We start from the raw sequence: 18,762 nt of genomic DNA on the forward strand, positions 1-18,762 counted from the left end.
TGTTATTTGATATGAGTTCCAGCTCCCTGATGGCTTTGTGTAGTTCATCTGATTGGCATTGAGATGTTTTTATTGCTCTCTCCCTCTTTGTGAGATGTCGGAATTTCAAACGTGTTTCGGCATCCTCCAGGTTTTTTGTTCTGCCCAGCTGAGTGATCATGTTGACTCCCAGTCATGACCAAGTTGTTCGCATAAGATTGGTTTCTCTTGCTTATACTATTCTTGATTCATTACTTAGATAGTATGTTTCGGCATCATTTGCATATATTGCATGGCGATTGTGAGGTGACTCATAATTATAGTGTAGCACCGACACTAGGGTGCATCAGGATGAGATTCCAAGAGGGTGTGGGGCCGTGCGAAAGGCCTCAATTTTGGGACTATGGGGGGTGGCAGGGGAATGGTGGCAGCTGGTTGGGGGCAAAGGGGGTACTATATACTATACATATAGAACTTGAAATGCTACTTATGAAATGATGTTTCAGTATATCATACCAAATTAAAATACTTGAACATAGAAATAGTGCAACATGAAACAGAACTATGGAACATTCAACATTGTAACATTCAAAAATATAAAATGAAATAGAAATTCAAGTACCCATCCTGGCAACAGCATGGTTGCGGAATGGAGGTGGGGGTACTCGGGTACTTCAAGTACCTAGTGTAGTGACGTCCGAGGGATAGGTACTTCAAGATTGGGGGGGGGGGGTGCGAGTCCCCGGGTTTCACTGATGATTATGACTTGTGTATTTACATGTGGCCGTTGACGGTTACTGCGTTGATTGATTTTAGTTTATTATTGTGATGGCAGACTCTAGTATTCCTTGGTGGAGACTCTTCTGTTGTGTGAACTCTTCTTGGTAGGTGCTATGGCAGATCCTTAGGAGTATCTCTCAACAACATTTGTTGGTTGTTTGTTGCATCAGTACGATATCTCTTCTTTGGGAATCGCTCTATGTCTGATTCATATTCTTCTTGAGCCTTGTTTTCAATTTTCAGATGATATAGTTATTATACATAGTGCATAATTAATAGTGTACTTGATCTGTGTTTGATTGACATAATGATATTGCATTTGTAAGTCTTTATGTGGTAGACATATCTGAGAGATACTCATACAGAGTTTTGTCTTATTCTGAATTGATCATATAGTTTATTGACTGACTGGTAGAAGTCTCCAGCGTAAGCAAGAGATAACCATACTGTTTTGGAAAACTCAATAAAGGGTATAATCTGGGTGTGGTAGGGCTTTTCCCTTGAGTAGGAGGATTTTCTCAGGGTAAATCTTTGTTTGTTTATCTTGTGTTTTGATGTTAAAGCTTCTGATTATTGCTTTTATAATATTCTGGTTCAAAACATTAACATAATAAATTTTCACATTTGCAGTGAAATTCAGTAATTGGGAATTCAATGTGATCTTTATGCCTTGAAAATGCAGCCATCATCAGTTGCCAGCATCCCTTATACTGCTTCTTGTTTACCAAAATATTTTTTCCACTGTTGACTTGTTTTATGTTTGCCACAATTCTTGATGGAACTGTTGACCTCTTCTGGTTTTGCCAGCATCCCTTATCCTGCTTCTTGTTGGCCAGAATCTTTTTTCCACTGTTGGCTTGTTCTGTCTTTACCACATTTCTTGATTGAAGTGCTGACCTATTCTGTTTTATGTGTTGAAACCAGGGGCTTAGAGCAACAGTAATTATCTTTTATAGTGGTCAACCTGAGCAGTACAAACAATCGACCTTTAACAATTGCAGTGAAATTCAATAAATAGAAGGTTAATGTGATGCGTAATATCTTGAAAATGCAGCCATCATCAGTTTCACCTTAAATATATGTTGCACTCTGGAGAGTTGGTCAACTACAACTATGTGCTTGGTCAACACTTTAGAAAGTCAGCACTGCAGCTATAGTATGTACATCACGATTATGTAGTCAAATAATTAAATCACTTGTGAATAAGATGATTTTATAACCATTCAGTATCATATTATCATTATCATTCATTCTCTAATATTTAACGCATGCATTTTAACTCTTAAAAGAAAGTCAGCACTAGTAGGAAATCAATGCTAAAGTAGAAGCCAATGCAATATAGAAATCTCTACACAAAAAATAGCCTAACCCCATACTACAATTGTTGGTTTTTTGTGGAGGCTATTAGAGAGCTAGTGGTTCTTTTGCTTCTCGTTGTCTACAATCTGCTCCGTGGGAAAACTTCTTCAAAGCCTTCATGTAGCTGATTGGTCGCCACATCATTGCAGTTCAGAAAAATATTATAACTTGAGATCCTTTAAAGCAGAGATTGCAAAGTACAGTAAAAGACATGTAAGCAAAGTGCAGTAAAAAGTACAATAGTCCAAGTCCGGTTAAAGTTGTATTATTTAGAAACTAATTTTGTTGAAGTTTGATCCAAGTGTATCAAGAAGAACCCTTTAGAAAATTCTAATGCGAGTTTAAGAAGATCAAGAATGACTTATCATATGATGTACCCATTTACATTATGCATGCATACACCCTGAGGTTTGATGGATGTTATGAATTCATAATTGATTGTGCTTGTGGAACTATCAATGAATACTATGTAATAAAGTGTGCCCTAAGCTATAAGCTAGAAAGTGGAGTCTACAAATATGCAACACTGGTAGTGTATTTCAAGAGCAGGTTTATGATGGAGTATATTGTTGAGTTTAATGCTGAAAAAGACTCAGGTGGGATAAATGCAACTTACAGCATAATATTGTTTTTAATATCAATAAACAATTCCATTAGTTGGGTCCAAATATGTTGATAAATATTAAGGTAGGATAATTGTATAATATGATTACTAAAGAAACTGTATTAAGCTATAGCTACTGAAGATGATGCATGATCCTGAAACCAACTACATATATGTATTTTTTATATTAATGTAAGTATGTGTAACTTTATAATTTTATAGTTTTCAAAACCTGCATTGCAATGTGGTGATGCTGGCCAAGACCAATATCATCATGAAGATGAGACTGAGAGTAGAAGAGCATAGCAAAGTCGATTGAAGAATTTAAGATATATGTATAATGGTCAGATTACAATCTTATCCAACAAGTTGCAATTGTGTCTGTTGATAGAGGAAGGGAAATCAAGCTACACCTAAACATAATCCACAGTTTGTTTTACAACTAATGACACAAAGTCACTTTCATGTATCTGCTGTAATCTATTAGAAACGAAGAAGGAATTGCATTGTAACACTAACTGGTGGGTGATTGAAATGTTATTGTCCCTACGATTATAAATTGTTGTTGGTTATGGTGAGAAAAAGCTTTGAGAATGAACATGTCTAGAATAGAAGAGTGTGAGATTTCAGAATTGTACAAAATAATCATTTATAAGTTTCAACTTTCTAAGGCTGTATCATTTTGTAGCTGAAAGCTACAAACCTATATAATGTCTATCTTTAGGTTAAAATTTAAATGTTAATAATAAGATCATCTATCCTTTTATGTTTCGTTGGTATTTCTTTTCTTGACTCTGGTTTCATGTGTGGTGAATAGTCTGAATACATACTACATTGTTTATTTTTAGTGGAGGAGTTATGTAAAAGTTTTGAAGTAAATGCTCTTATAAAAGTTAGTTCTTTTTCAAGGTACTATGAAAGATGTTTGTATTGTTCTCACATGACTATAAATTTCAGATTTGGACTTCTATTAACTATTTTGGATGGTGTTTCTCACCATAAAATATCTGGTCTAGAATAGATTATATTTTGAGTTTCCATTTTAAAGTTTTTCTTTTAATGTGCGTTTTCAGGTGTTGCACGTGTTTATTTTGGATCTGACCACATAACAGTAACTAAATTAGAGGAGGCCTCGTGGGATGTTTTAAAACCTGAAATCTTTGCAGCAGTCATGGATTTTTATTCATCAGGGCAACCTTTGTTTTACGACTCGAATATGGGAGCTTCCAAAGATACCGCCATTACAGAGGTAAATCTACATTAACATGTAATTCTTCCTCTAAGAATGAACATAATAACCTTTTCTCATTTTAATTAGCAAAATGGATCGACGAAATTAATGAAGCATTCTAGTTGTCTAATATGAACCTAAAACAATAAATGCTGGGCTTAGCAGCAAACATTAAGCAATTGAAACAAGCGACTATGCAAGAAATATTTCACTTTTTACCCTGAAGTTCTGAATGGATTTATGGAATTCAATAGATTCCAGGGTAAAAGAAAAATGTGTTTCGAACCACCAAGTGTCTGTCTGGGAGCATATGCAACAGATATGTAGAGCATCTGATGGGAGCAATCCGAACACATCAGAACCAATTTTTTTCAATGCTTCTCTTGCGTTATTTCGTATTTGGATGTTTGAACTTTGACCTATTATTTAAAAACTTATGAATTGGAAGATCCACATTGTACTCAGATTTGGTAACTTGCAAAATCCTAGTAAATTATATTTACAAAAATATTGTTAAGTTATGCATTACACTGAATTTAGAGAGCTGATAAGCAGTTTTTCGTTCATTCATGGATCAATAAGGAAGTCAGTACACATCATGGTGTCATAAGATCATAAATTAGTAATTACAAATCCATATTGGTATTTTACAAACATTTTCTACAAGATCTCTTGTCAGGCCCCTCTCCAACTCACTCCCCAGCTTCATTGCCACCTCTTCACGTTCTCCAACATCAATGAGGCAGTTAGATGCATGAACAATAGCAATACAATAGATGAGGAAGGGTTCCAAGTGGAGCTCTTCAAGCTTGGTATTACAATTTTGGGCTCCTTTCTCACAATGCTCTTTAACATAGTGGTTTGCACTGGCTTCCCCGACTCTTGGTCGTGATGTACAATTTATCCGATCTATAAGACCGGGTTGGTCTTGGAACCCAACAACTACAAAACCATCATGGTTGGACATACATTTGCTAAACTTTACACAACCATGTTGAATACTATCTTATCCAAGGAGCTTGACTGTTGGTGTTGTTGTGCTAGAGGAGAGGCGGGGTTTCATATAGATTTTCAGATCATGGACCGTATCTTGACTTTGTAGACAATCATTGAGGAGGCATGACACCCCATGACGAAAGTCTATTGTTGTTTCATAGACTTTCACAAAGCCTTTGATTTTGTTCCTTGGGTGACTCTCTTCTAGAGGTTGACGAACAGTTGGATCTCTGAGACTCTCTTGATGACCATCATGAGACCCATATTCGAGAGTGTCTAGACCTTCCTTCTTTGGCGCATTATTAGATATCATTGGTGCACTCCCCAAAACATCATCTTGGTTGAGTTTGGTGCCCACCCTTTCGGGCTTGGGACCATCTTTGACTTGGTTTGGTTTCTCTGTCGGCTTTTGGGCTTCATGGACTCCTCTAAGGGTCGTCATAGGTATTCCTACTTGGCCTATTGTTCTTTAGAGGGGATGGCAGTTTCTAATTCTACTAGTAGGGCTTGTTGTTGGTTCGCCTAGAGCCTTGGTCTCCTCGGCTCAATTGGGATCGTGATGGACCGCATTTCCCCCTTCCTATTTTCTCTGGATGCCCCAATTCACCTTTTCCCCTAGAGGGAGTTGAATGAGCACGTCAAGACCAACATCTATAGACAGTACATCATCAAAACATGGAGGAACCCTACGGGGGGACTTTGCTTGAGGATGGCTTTCGATAACAAGCACTACATGGATATCCAGGATGGGGTTATTGTGCACCCTTGGTACCTCACTTGCCACTAGACTCATGCCCTCTGCATCTATTTGGGTTCTATTTGGGTGGGCTTCCATTGGTTACGTATTCAGATTGAACATCATATTGATAGAGAGGACAGGATCTACTGCCTTCCTCCCCTTGGAGAGGTAGAATAAAAGATGCATTTTATTTCATTGCCCCATCTAGTATGAGATTAGGGGAAGGTTCTACAGTTTGTTCAAAGGGTGCATGTCCCTTTCCTCATTCTTTAGATATGCCAATTAGTAGTGTATTGCCCTCTATTTCTAGGAGGTCTTGCGACTTTGTCATCACTCTTTACATCTTCAGTCCCCATTGAGGTAGATTTCAGACCAGCTTATCACCTCCTTCACTCCTGGATCACCTTCCCGAGGGACAAAGCGGTTAGTCGACCTTTCTTCTTTGGGTCACACCAAGTTTGTGAGGCCTCGTAAAAGGTACACTTGTTAGCATCAACCCACCTCCAATGGTTCTCTGAGATGGCCTGAAGCTTACCCTCACTCCAAACTGTATTTGTAGTTTTTTTGGACTATTTCTTTCTTGTGAAGAGTATCTAGCCTATTCTTGTTATGTTTTTGGCTTTCATGTTGTTCTTTCCGTGGACACTATTTGATGCTCCTCTTGCTGGTTGTGGCCTGGTTGTACATTTTTCAGTCCCTTAGACCCTTATGGTCTCTTGTTAGACATTAATAAATTTATCCTGTCTTATCTAATCATATAAGTAAATTTTTTGTGGGTGCTTTCGAAGTGTATGGCAATAATTTAGCTTGTTCCTTGAAGCTACATCCAATGAAGCCCCAACTGATGCCCCCACCTCACCTTTTGCCTCCTTTATGCCCCTGCATCTACCACCTGTTTTTCTACTGCTCTCAATTTTAGTGATCTCGTCTGAAGAAAAGAGGGCACTCACATCATTAGTAATCCAAATTGAATATCAATCCGTGTTTTCAATGTCCATGGCATCATGTATGACCCTTTTGTCCACCTTTCTGGAGATTGTACCATACCAAAATCATGGTCATTTAGATACTTATAAGACAATTTGTTGCGCTTTTTTTTGTAAATGGCCTCGAATGTACTCCAATTGAGCTCACACCCATAAATGTTATTGGGTTGGAACAAAATTGTGGATGTGAGGGAGGGGTTTTTGCACCATAATCTTCCCGTTATAATTCAGTAAGGACAAAATTTATAACTTAATAAACTGAAAAATCAACTGAAATTTGAACCCATTAAAGATAAAACTAAGTTTTGAACATATTACAAATATAGGTTTTGAACACAATGTATATTTTTCACTGGATGCAAAATTGATCTTTAAATATGCAGAAGTGAAGAAAACATCCTCCCTTCTGTAGCTATGGAGGCTCTTCCATGAACTCCTCATCGCTGATCTCATTTGTGGAGAAGAGGAAATTTACATCATCAGTGATCCAATTTGAATATCAATACATGTTATCAAGGTCAATGGCATCGTATGACCCTTCTGTCCACCTTTCTGGTTTATAAGAGATTGTACTGTACAAAACGAGATCATTTAGATACTTCTAACTTTTCAAGTCAACTTGTTGCACTTCTTGGAGTGATTGGCCTCAAATGTGCTCCAATCGAGCAAATGCCTATAAATGGGCTGGAATAAAATGTGAATGGTGAGGCATTTTTGTGCCGTAATCTTCACACTACAAATCTGCAAGGACAAAACTGTTGACTTAGTAAACTGAAAAATAAACTAAAATTTTAACTTAATTAAAGATGAAATTGGCTTTTGAACTTACTAAAAATAATACTTAAATTGTTAGAACATAATAGCTTCGGTAAGATAAATGATTGAATGAGAGACGGTTGAAGTCTCTCATTCAATCATCTATCTTGTAAGTTAATGAACATCACTAGATATACTGATTTATGCCATCACAATAATGGAGAGATTGCCTTTGTTTAATCCATTGTCACTGATCAGTAACATTGATATTTATGGATGTGCCATGCCAGATTTGAAACCGATTTAAATCACTGTGTTAAACCAAACAAATCGGATATCATCAAGTAGTAACAGCATGTGTTATTGTGCAATACCAACAGGAATGGCCACAACCATTGACAATCAATAGACATGTATATTGCTGGGTCTAACATAGAGACATGTCTATGTATAGATATGTCTCCACGTATACCGGTTTAAATCACTGTGTTAAACCAAACAAATCGGATATCATCAAGTAGTAACAGCATGGGTTATTGTGCGATACCAACATGAATGGCCACAACCGTTGACAATCAATAGACATATGTATATCGCTGGGTCTAACATAGAGACACATCTATGTATAGACATGTCTCCACGTATGTGGAGGCATGTCTATTCATGGACGTGCCTCTTCACAAAAGTATATGTATGTAAACCTGATCGGCGAGAAGAAATATTGAAAGCAAATAATATTATCTTCCAGCGATCTGCAGCAAAGAGTTATTAGAAATATATCAACAGTGATATTACATTAAAATCTGAGACAATACAAGAAGAGACAATCCAAGCATATATCTTGATATTAAATTAGAAATTTGATTAACCTTTACATAATTTATGTCAAACATCGAATATATATTTTTCACTGGATACAATGTCGATCTTGTATTAAATGCATAGAGGTGAAGAAAACAACCTACCTTCTGCAGCGTTGCAAGCCCCCCGATGAAGTCCCCATTAGTCCCAAAGTCTAAAGAGAAGGAAAACCTTGGGTTCAAGTAGTAGCCAATGAAATTGTAATTGATTGTTTTTTAACAAAGGAGAGGAATACTTATAAAATACTACAAAGATCTTTCCATATCGGAAACGATCAAGAACTGAAGACATAAATGGAAGTTACTGAAACTGACTGATTGATTTACATAATTGGAAGTTAGAACTACTTAAATGACCATTATAAGCTAAATGTTACAATGTTACTTTAATACCCTCTCCTTAATGGTCATTCTACTAACTACACCAAGTTTGCCCCAAAATTTTACAAACTTGTGCAAAAAAATACTAAACGATGAACTCTTTGCAGCCAATGCTGGATCCTAAGACTCAGCATATTGTCCTAAATTGTATCCTTATAAATTTTGTTCCTTAATTAGGCCCCATTATAATGTTCACGGCTTCCATGCTCATTGTGCTTGATCCAACCTTCATTACCCATATATTTTTGACATCCCTATATCAAATTGGACTTTGGATCCAAATTTGAGCTCGTATTGGGTGGTCAACGGTGACTCTGTGGGTCAAGTGCAAAATTTGGGGTGCCCATAACCCTAAGAAATAGCCCCAAATTTGAATCAGACAACAATTAGTTGATTTTAGTGAGAACACCAAATCCATGTCGGCATCCTTCAAGTTTTGCACCTCAAAATGGCTAGGATAGTTATGTAATCAAGGCTACCTCCCTTATTTTGGTAAGGTATGAATTCAATCTCACCTTGACTCAAGCATTTGTTCCATCCCTTAAGCAATCAAGTCAATTAAGAAAGTCAAGCAAGCATCAAGTTCAAGCATTCATGGCATGGAAAAGGAGTAATTTGTAAATCTAAGCATTTTTTAAGGTATTCATGATTTTCGTATCCTATATTCATTGTCAATACAACATCAAAGACAATATCAACCATCTTCATGAACATTTTGACATCAAGAAGGTTCGTGAAGGTATATGCATTTTATCAAGCCTCTGCTATATATTTGCATGCTTCCTTTCTAGGCGTTTTCTTTTCAATTTCATGCTAAGTTGCTGAATCATGGGACTTTTCTAGGCGATTTCACGTATGAAACGTACTAAAATCAGATGTTGAAGCAAATCTTTAGTGGGTTTTTAAATGCCAAAATGTTCAATGATTCTAATTTGATCTTTTACATATTCTAAAGACCCAGAGTGCTGATTAGGGAACTTTGAACTTATCTATCATGAGATTCTGGCTTGAACTTTCTAATACAAAAGCCTGAATTTAAATTAGAATGATATGTTTCATAATTTGAAATTTGTAATGGTTTTGTTTAGCATATGTATTGGTATATGACATTCTAAAATTATTTCATATATGTATATATGGATGTGTATATATCTATATGTGTGTGTGTGTATTTGTATGAGTGTACCAAAAATGTACCCAAGCCCCCCCAAAATTGTTTTGCTGTACCCATGTACTTGTACCCGTTCCCATTCCCGATTTGGCAACATAGATTACAAGGCAATTCCTCAATTGGGGTTTGATTTAGGCACACCCCTTTCCACAACCCTTTTCCCTCTATTTTTGTGTGCAGGAAACAAGTGGTGCATGTGAGGAAGGAACTATTGAAAGGTCAGATTGAGAGTTGTGGTTTGCAAGTTGTTTTTATCAAAACTGCAAGGTCAAAGGTAGGTTTGACTTGCTCCTGACCCTACAGGTCATTATAAGAACCTCTGCTGGTTCTAACTCTAACAAACACCAAATTGCTTTACTTTTTAGATGTTTGACATTTTGTCAAACACTTTGTGTGCAAGCTCTATCTCACTGTCTTCTATTTTTCAGATTGTTTTTGCTTGGTTGGAATGGTTTTAAATGACATTTACATGCTTGAAAATGATTTCTAAGATATCTAGGCAAAGAACTATATTGCAAATGCAATATTTTTTGTGTTTTTGAATGCATACATACGATTTCTACATTTAAAACGTGCACCTACAACCCGATGGACATTTTCACAAACACTTGGCATGCAATTTAATAAGCTGGCTATGAGCAATTTAAGTATCGCATTACATTGAACATTTGGTGCACATTCTTGTTCTTCCACATTTAATTCAAACCATCTACAATGTCAAATGTATGCATGAAGTAAGAAATTAAATAAATATTGAAACCTATAGCAACAACATGTATTCAAATTGACATCCAAATTGATATTGCAGCCAATTGTGAACTGTCACTGTTATCGCCTATGCTTGGATATTGAAATTGTCAGCACCTTTGACCCAAAACATGCCCCTTAAATGTAAACCACTGCATTTGAAAACCAAGTGCAGGGCCTTGTAATTAATCGCAGGCTGTAAACAAGACTGCCGTCACTCCATTTAAAGCTGCAGCTGCCTATATTCTGCAATCATATATCATTCTCAGCATTGGTAAACTATATCTTAAAAAAATGCTGAAACTTCATCTAAAATTAATATCTGGACCAGACATTGAAATTTTTTCTACAAAATCAACCACAAATTGTAACAATGGATGGCACTGAATGATGTCACCTCCGGCCACAATTTCACTGGATAGTTCCACCAGCTCAGAGTGCAAAAACACTTAGAAGAATTCTCAATTCTTTCAGCTCTCAATATCCGAAACCCTTGGCACAACTCATTAACGAATTTGTAAAAGTCAAATGCACAATAGAATTCTTTTGTTTTCTATCCAAGGCTCTTTTATAATAACTTTCCGTGAATGTTCATTAGCAAGACGCTTTAATATTTTTATATCTTTTACAATAATGAGTTGACTTTAATATATCATTAATAAATCACACTTTTAATCAGTGAGTATTAATTACTCATTATCCTCAACGTGGTCCCCATTTTATTATATAGTTAATTTTTAACTTTAATATAACTCAAGTCTCAAATAATTAAATATCAATAAAGGCCATTAAAAAATTAATATCTCATTAACTCAACAAATCTTCTGAACCAGGGAGTCAACCACTGCATCCTCTATCCATATGTCTGCCTTACTAAAAATAGAAAGGGCCCTTCTTGATCAACCTCGGACTTAATAGAAATAGTTAAGTATAGCAAACGGACCCCAAATGAACCTGATCTGACCCGAATGAAGACCAAACTGGAACATACAGAATCATGGAGAAGATAAGATCCTCCATTAACCAAGCGTTTGCCTCAGAAGACCCTGTACCCACAGTAATCAACCTACAAAGGTCATGATAATATGCTAATCCCTTGAATCTGATGTTCATGAAAATGGGGACATTATTGTTGACCTGACCTCTTGTTTCAGGCTGAAATTCAGTTTACAAGTTAGCCATTGTCTCTGCTTCCCATATCCAGCCTTAAAATTGATTTCTTAGTTTGTTGTCTGTTTGTACATGCAGAAAAACCTCTCTCTACCTTGCCTTAGAGATTGCATTTCCACTTTTAGTGCATCCACTTAGTGGTTGAGCCTCTCAAGTCTAGCAGATCGTCTTCCTTACAATGTAAGAAATAAAATACATTTGGGCATCCTAGTTTGTCCATGCATCTTAATAAACCACCCACACATATCACACGAATGTTCCTTTATCACATTTTGGTGAACCCTACATTCCCATGGAGAATGTTGCATTTTTCCAAAATTACTTGCTTTCATGTAGTGCTTAAAATTTAAATGATCAATTTATTAGTAATTTGCATTGTTTAGACATTCCCTTCTTTTATTGTGTTGTGCATGAGTTTCATGACCTTAAGCCTTACATATGACATCCCTGTAAGAAGAAATTATAGACTTACAGGTTCCCTACAAGCTGTTGATCTCAAGTCAACTAACATTATAAATAGATTTAAAAAGATTATGTAAGCATTCATCAAGTTTATGCAAAACAAGGTCTAATATGATACAAAATTGATCCATGATTGCACATATAACTAATTAATTTTACGTAGATCAAATCTAATCATCCAAGTCAGATCCAAACATCCAAATCAGAATGGAAATGTAAGGTGTGGGGTTAACCAAAATGTAATGGAAGAAAATGTGTCATACATGTGGGTGGTTCACTAGGATGTGTAGACAAACTAGGAAGCCCAAACCTATCTTCTTTCATATTTTGGAAGGAAGACGATTCACTAGACTCAAGGAGGCTTCAACACTAATTAGATTTTGTGATCCTTAGCTTTTATGGAAGATAACTATGTAATTGAAAGTGGAAAATGCACGGTTTAGGGCAAAATAGAGAGAGGTTTTTTTGTATGTACAAACAGAGTGCAGATTGAGGAATCAATTTTAGGACTATATTTGTGATGGAGATGTCCAAACCTTGCAGCAATGCGTAACACATCAAAAACAACAAGATCACAAAACAACAAAGTATCATCAAAATGTAATCCAATTACATTTAAATTCGCTTTATAGATCCCAGGCTGTAAGGCTTTCCCGGTTGCAGGCAAACAAAGAACACCAAATTTAGATCACGCTCATGATTTGTCAAGACTCAAAGCCCCTTGCCTCCTACTACCCTACCTTACACTACATAATTATATTTGTAGGCATTGAGACTCACAAGTCGGTTCAAAGAATCACATTCTCCAATATCAAGAAAACATGTTACAACAAATAGAACAAGCCCTAAAGACAAGATCAATGGTTGATCCAATAAGCACATAAAGATGCGCGACTCGAGATCCATAATTACCACTAAGAGCCTTGAACCATCACACACATGAATTATACATTGTACAATGAAAATCTACCAATCGGTTAAGGTGCCAACAAAGAACATGCTGGCTAAGAGAAAATCAAGGATAACTCATTGAATAGGAATCCAAATGATGCACAATCATTGAAGTATGATCCTAATTGGGTTCTCAATTAGCTACCAAAAGAGCACATGCAAAAATGCTAGAACAAAGAATGACACACATGATCTTCCAGTTAGGAAAATAAAACACAAATTGTTTTTGGGTGATGCAAAATTGCCAGCTACCCAAGGAGGCTCCTGCATGAGACACCCCAGGTGAATAGAAGATGTTCCATAAGAGGAACTAATGAAAATTTTTACAGAATTCAAAATATAAATCCGATGCTCATTCTTAATCCACAAGTCTTCGTCATCTGCAACCTGAGCTTCTGCTTGTTGCGCTTCTTCAAGTTCTGCAATTTTTTTTTCCTACCATTTCTTTCAAATTCTTATAAGCAACAAATAGTAACTGATCCCCACTATCATCCTTTACCTTATCCACAATCCAAGTAACTCCACCACAAACCTCTTGCTGCATTTACTCACAATTACTTATCAGAACCACCTTATCTTCGGACCTTTCCACAAGTCCCTTGTGCAGTCCAGTGTCAGCTTCACAATTCTGACCAGTACTCAGAATTTCCATCATCCTTTGAACTAGTGAGGTCAAAGATGTCAGTTGTGCCTTACCCTCCAAAAGTTCACCAAGGATATTCTTTTCCTTAGCTATCGTCTCCAAAACTAGTGGATCAATTATCCGAGTTTTATGTCTGACATTGTTAATCGGGCAGATCCTACTGACTCCACATCTTCCATCCCCTTTGTCTTCCAAAGGCAACAACTCATACTTTGATGACTTTTTCCTTATCCAATAGGTATTAACATGTCCGAACACAATGCGCTTATCAAACTGCCATGGTCTTCCAAACAATAAGTGATAAGCATCCATAGGCAAGACATCGCATAATATTTCATCATAATAAGTTCCAATCTTAAAGCTACTAGGTATTGCTCATCAACCCTAGCCCTAGAATCATCGTCTAACCAACTAACCGTATATGGATTTGGATGCTTCTTCCTTTCCAACTTCAATTTGCTAACCATTTCTTTTGAAACTAAGTTATCAGAACTGCCACCATCAATGATAACATTACGTAACTTATCCTTACATTTACATCTAGTTCTAAACAAGCTCTTTCTCTACACCAACTCTTCAATATATGCAGAAAAGCTTCTACTAATAAGGACCTTGCCGCCTTCAACAACATTCAATGTGCCTTCCTTTGAAGTTGAGAGTTTCTCTATCCAAATGTGCAATCCTTCTATAAGGATGCCCTATGCCTTGTTTCACCACACTGAAAAAAAGTTCTTAAGAATTCATTGTTTCCTCTTGGTCCACCTTTGTAACCATTAATAGTCTGACTACTACTGGATCTTTCACTGACCTCCTTAGGAATCAGTATCACACTCCTTAGGAATCAGTATCGCATTGCTCCTAGATGCACTAGCCTTATCAAATCTATTCTTGTTATTCCATCTTCCTTCAAATCTTTTGTTCAGCTTCTCTTCAACCCTCAATGCCGTCTAATAAGCATCTCCAATTGTTGTCAGCCGAACTGTAAGTAACTCCTCTTGAATACTAGGTCTCAAATGAAAAATGTACCTAAAAACTTTTTTCTTATTGGTTTTCACAATGACCAGTCCTAACCATGAATATGCAAAACTCTTGTCAACTTGCTTTAACCCTAAATCTTCTTGAACACTTCTAATTCATAATCCATTAGAATGAATTGTTTTTTCAACTTTTCAACCATCCGATCCCATAAAATCACCTTTTCCTTTCCTCTCTTATTTCTTTCCAATTGGACTTCTCTCCACCATACACTTGCATGTCCTCTAAGCTTGATATTTGCAAAATGAACCTAATTAGGTTCTTCTACATCTTTGTACTTGACATTTTCTTCCTTCTCATTAATCTATTCAACCGATTCTTCTAGTCTAAGGCTACCAACAAATTTATAAACTTCAACTTTAAGTCTCTTTCCTATTTTAGACACAACTTTCAGAAATCTGGCCTCTTTGGATATCGGGCATCTTCTATAGCTTCTTCAAAGTGTTCTTCCTTGTTTTCTTCATCACTATCTTGACCAACTTGTGATGGAATTCTCCTTCGCAGTTCATCTTGTAAGGCTTGTACTTGCCTTTGCAAAGCCCTAAAAATCTTATCTATAATACCTTTGACTCTCCTCGGAGGCATTCCCAATGTCTTCGAGTTTTGTGAGAAAATCCTCTACAATTGTGGGTTAGATCTACTCTTTGCTACGATACAAAAAAACGATTTAGGATATTGCTGCCGCAAAATCTGTTCTAACTTCCAATGATCAAGACCAAGGAATGAACCTTGCTGTGATACCACTTGATGCAACTCAAGGATGGGGAATCTCCAAAGGAGATGTTGAAACCTTGCAACAGTGAGTAACACAGCGGAAACAAGAAGATCAAAGAACAATAAATTATGATCAAAATGCAATCTAGTTACATCAAACTTGCTTCATTCATGTTGGTTTGTAAGGCCTTCCCGGTTGTGGCCATACAAACAACACCAAACTTAGATGACTCTCATGATCTCTGAAGACTCAGAGCTAACCTTTCCTTCTGTAGCTCCGTCCCTTACCTAACACTACATAAATTATATTTATAGGCACTAAGACTTACAAGCTGGCTCAAAGAATCAGATTCTTCAATATCAGGAAAACATGTTATAACAAATAGAACAAGCCCTGAAGACAAGATCAATAGTTGATTTAATAAGCACGTAGAGATGCGCAACTCGGGATACAAATCCACACATGATCCAAAAAATACCACGAAGAGCCTCGAACCACTGCACACACGAATTATACATCGCACAATGAAAATCTACCGATCAGTCAAGGTGTCAACGAAGACCACACTACTTGAGAGAAAAAACAATGATAACTCGTGGAATAGGAATCCAAATGATGCGTGATCATAGAAGAATGATCCAAATTAGGTCCTCAATAAGCTACAAAAAATGCACATGTAGAAATGCAAGAACAAAGAATTGCACACATTATCTTCCAGACAGGAAAACAAAGCACAAATTGTTTTTGGGTGATGAAAGATTGCTAGCTACCCAAGGATGCTTCTGCACCAATTTGGGAAGTAGAGACAATGACTAACTCATAAACTGAATTTTAGCTCAAAACAAGAGGTTAGGGGTGACCTAGAGGGTCAAGGGCGGATCAAACTCACCTCTACCCCAACACTTTTTGATGCAACGACCTGCAAATTGTAGCTTTGCTCTAACCTTTTTATAGCTTCTTTCACATGGGTACCACCTATTTGCTGCACATAGGAAAAGAGGGAACATGGTTTTGGAAAGGGGCTTGCCTAAGTCAGAGCCTGGTTAAGGAATCAACCTTGAAATCAAGGTGAAAATTCTTGAAAAGTAAGTGTGCCAATATGTAGCAGAGGCTTGATAAAGTGCTCATAGCCTCACAAATCTTATTGATGTCAAATTTCTTATGAATATGCATGAAGTTGGCTTTGATGTTGTCTTCATATTGCATCTAGGATAGGAAGATCATGAATGCCTTTGCAAGTGCTTAGATCTACAAATCACTCCTTGTCTTCCATGTCGTGAATGCTTGCTTGATTTCTTGAAAGATGAATTTGATTTATCATTTTTCAGTCAAGGTGATTTTGAATTCATAGCTTGCCAAAATGAGAGAGGTAGCTTTGTTTATATACCTCTTCTAGTCAGTTCATGGTGCAAAACTCAGAGAAGGATGACATGGATTTGGGGATCTCGCTAAAATCAGACAATCATTTCTTGATTCAAATTTGGTGCCATTTGTTAGGTCAAGGATGACCCAACTTGCCCTTGACCACCCAAAACGGGCTTAGATTTTGATCGAGGCTCTAGTTTGATATGGGGATGCCATAAATATGTGCAAATTCAAGGTTGGATCAAGCATAATTGACGTGGAAGCCTAGGATACTAAATGGGACTTAACTGAGGAATAAAATTAAATAAAGGTATAATTTAGGATACTACTCTCAAAAATAGTGAGCGTGCGTTGGTTGCCTTCCATCATGATGTTGGGTAAAAATGCATGAAAACCAAGAACAACTTTTCAAAAAACTTTGATTTTTGTTGATGAAAAATGATAAAATATCAAAAAAATGTTGTAGCAAAACAACACCATGATTTTGTGCAAAATTGTCAAACTCTAGATGGTCAAAAATCTTCATTTCGTATAAAAAATGAGTTAAAATACCCTACAATCTTGTCTAAGAATCATTTAGTAACAATTTTGCACTCAATCACAGGACTGGAGAACCCTTGCAAGAAAAATTAAAACCCATGATTTTCTTTTAAAAAATCATTCAAGAACTTAAGAAAATATTTTACCAAATCTCTAGGTTTTGATACCACAAATTTCATTACAAAACTTTTCCAATAAACTACATCTGGTCTTTGGAAATAAAATTTGATTATTTTTTAAACAAAAAATGATAAAAAAGTTATATGCTCTAAAAAAATTGATTTTTGTTGAAGAAAAAAAAAGATCAAAAAAATCCTAAAATAGGACAAAAGTCACTAATTTTATTCTATAAAAAATCTGTCAAAAAATCGCATTTTATTTGTTTAAAAAAATTCCATGATTTTTGTTTAAAAAAATAAATTTGGTTTTTGGAAATTTGCTCGAAATTTCTAGGTAATTGAACCACAATTTTTTCCTTAAAAAATCCACCAAAAAGGACCCTATGCTTTGATACCATGAAATGATAATAGAAGTTACTAAAACTGACTGATTGACTTACAGAATAGAAAGTTACTAACCAAACTACTTGAATGAATACTATAAGCTAAATTACAATAGTACTTTAATAGCTAGTTGGACGAATTTGTTGTTGGAGTTGTTTCAGTCTATTTCCTGTCAATTATGTGAATTGTTAGTGGCCTGATACAGAAAACATCACAACCCCTGATTTTTTTTTCCTTACATCTACCAATTGTGGAACTCTCACCAAATCTTTTGACTAGTGCTATTCAAGGATGCGTCCTTGGCCAAAAAACCCTCATCCCCGTACTAGAAATGTTTTTGAGACTTGGGGACAACTAGGGGACATCCGCACTCTGTCCTTTTCTGTTGAAAATTTACAGGAAATGTCTTGGAAACCTACAAATGTGAAGAATTTTTTTTTGGGAATGACCAGAGACGCCTTGGGGGTGTCTTGAATGTTCCTAGGATTGATGTGTCACCAATGGGATAGGCTGCATCAAAACTTAAAATATCTGATTTTTCTTTAACAAAACTTTCCTTTTTAATTTTAAAGTGAGTCCCTCCTTCCAAGTTTTTTGTAACATGCTTATTATTGTTTGGCAGCTATTCTTTCTATTTGGGTTCCTTAGATTAGTATTTGACAACACTACATTGAGAATCGTGAAATGAAGAATGTTGTTACAGTCATGCTATACACTCTAGGTGTTGGGAAAGTGTGACAAGCGCATTAGAAACTTGTAACATGTATCTTTATGCCATTATGTGGCAAT

At 36.3% G+C, this 18,762-nt stretch overlaps 1 protein-coding gene across 5 annotated transcripts in view; it reads left to right on the top strand.

Moving 5' to 3' along the window:
- Nucleotides 1-18,762, top strand: part of LOC149555598 (nifU-like protein 4, mitochondrial) — a 77,719-nt gene that overhangs the window by 20,904 nt on the left and 38,053 nt on the right. For all 5 annotated transcript variants that reach the window (XM_089829709.1, XM_089829710.1, XM_089829713.1 and 2 more), the window contains one exon: nt 3,796-3,971. In XM_089829709.1, coding sequence (XP_089685835.1) covers nt 3,796-3,971 — 176 coding nt within the window. The remainder of the gene's footprint in view (nt 1-3,795; nt 3,972-18,762) is intronic.

Source organism: Cupressus sempervirens, chromosome 5 (genome assembly GCF_028749045.1).
Source record: "Cupressus sempervirens isolate cs-2001-9-10 chromosome 5, ASM2874904v1, whole genome shotgun sequence".
In the NCBI taxonomy this organism is placed as follows: Eukaryota; Viridiplantae; Streptophyta; class Pinopsida; order Cupressales; family Cupressaceae; genus Cupressus; species Cupressus sempervirens.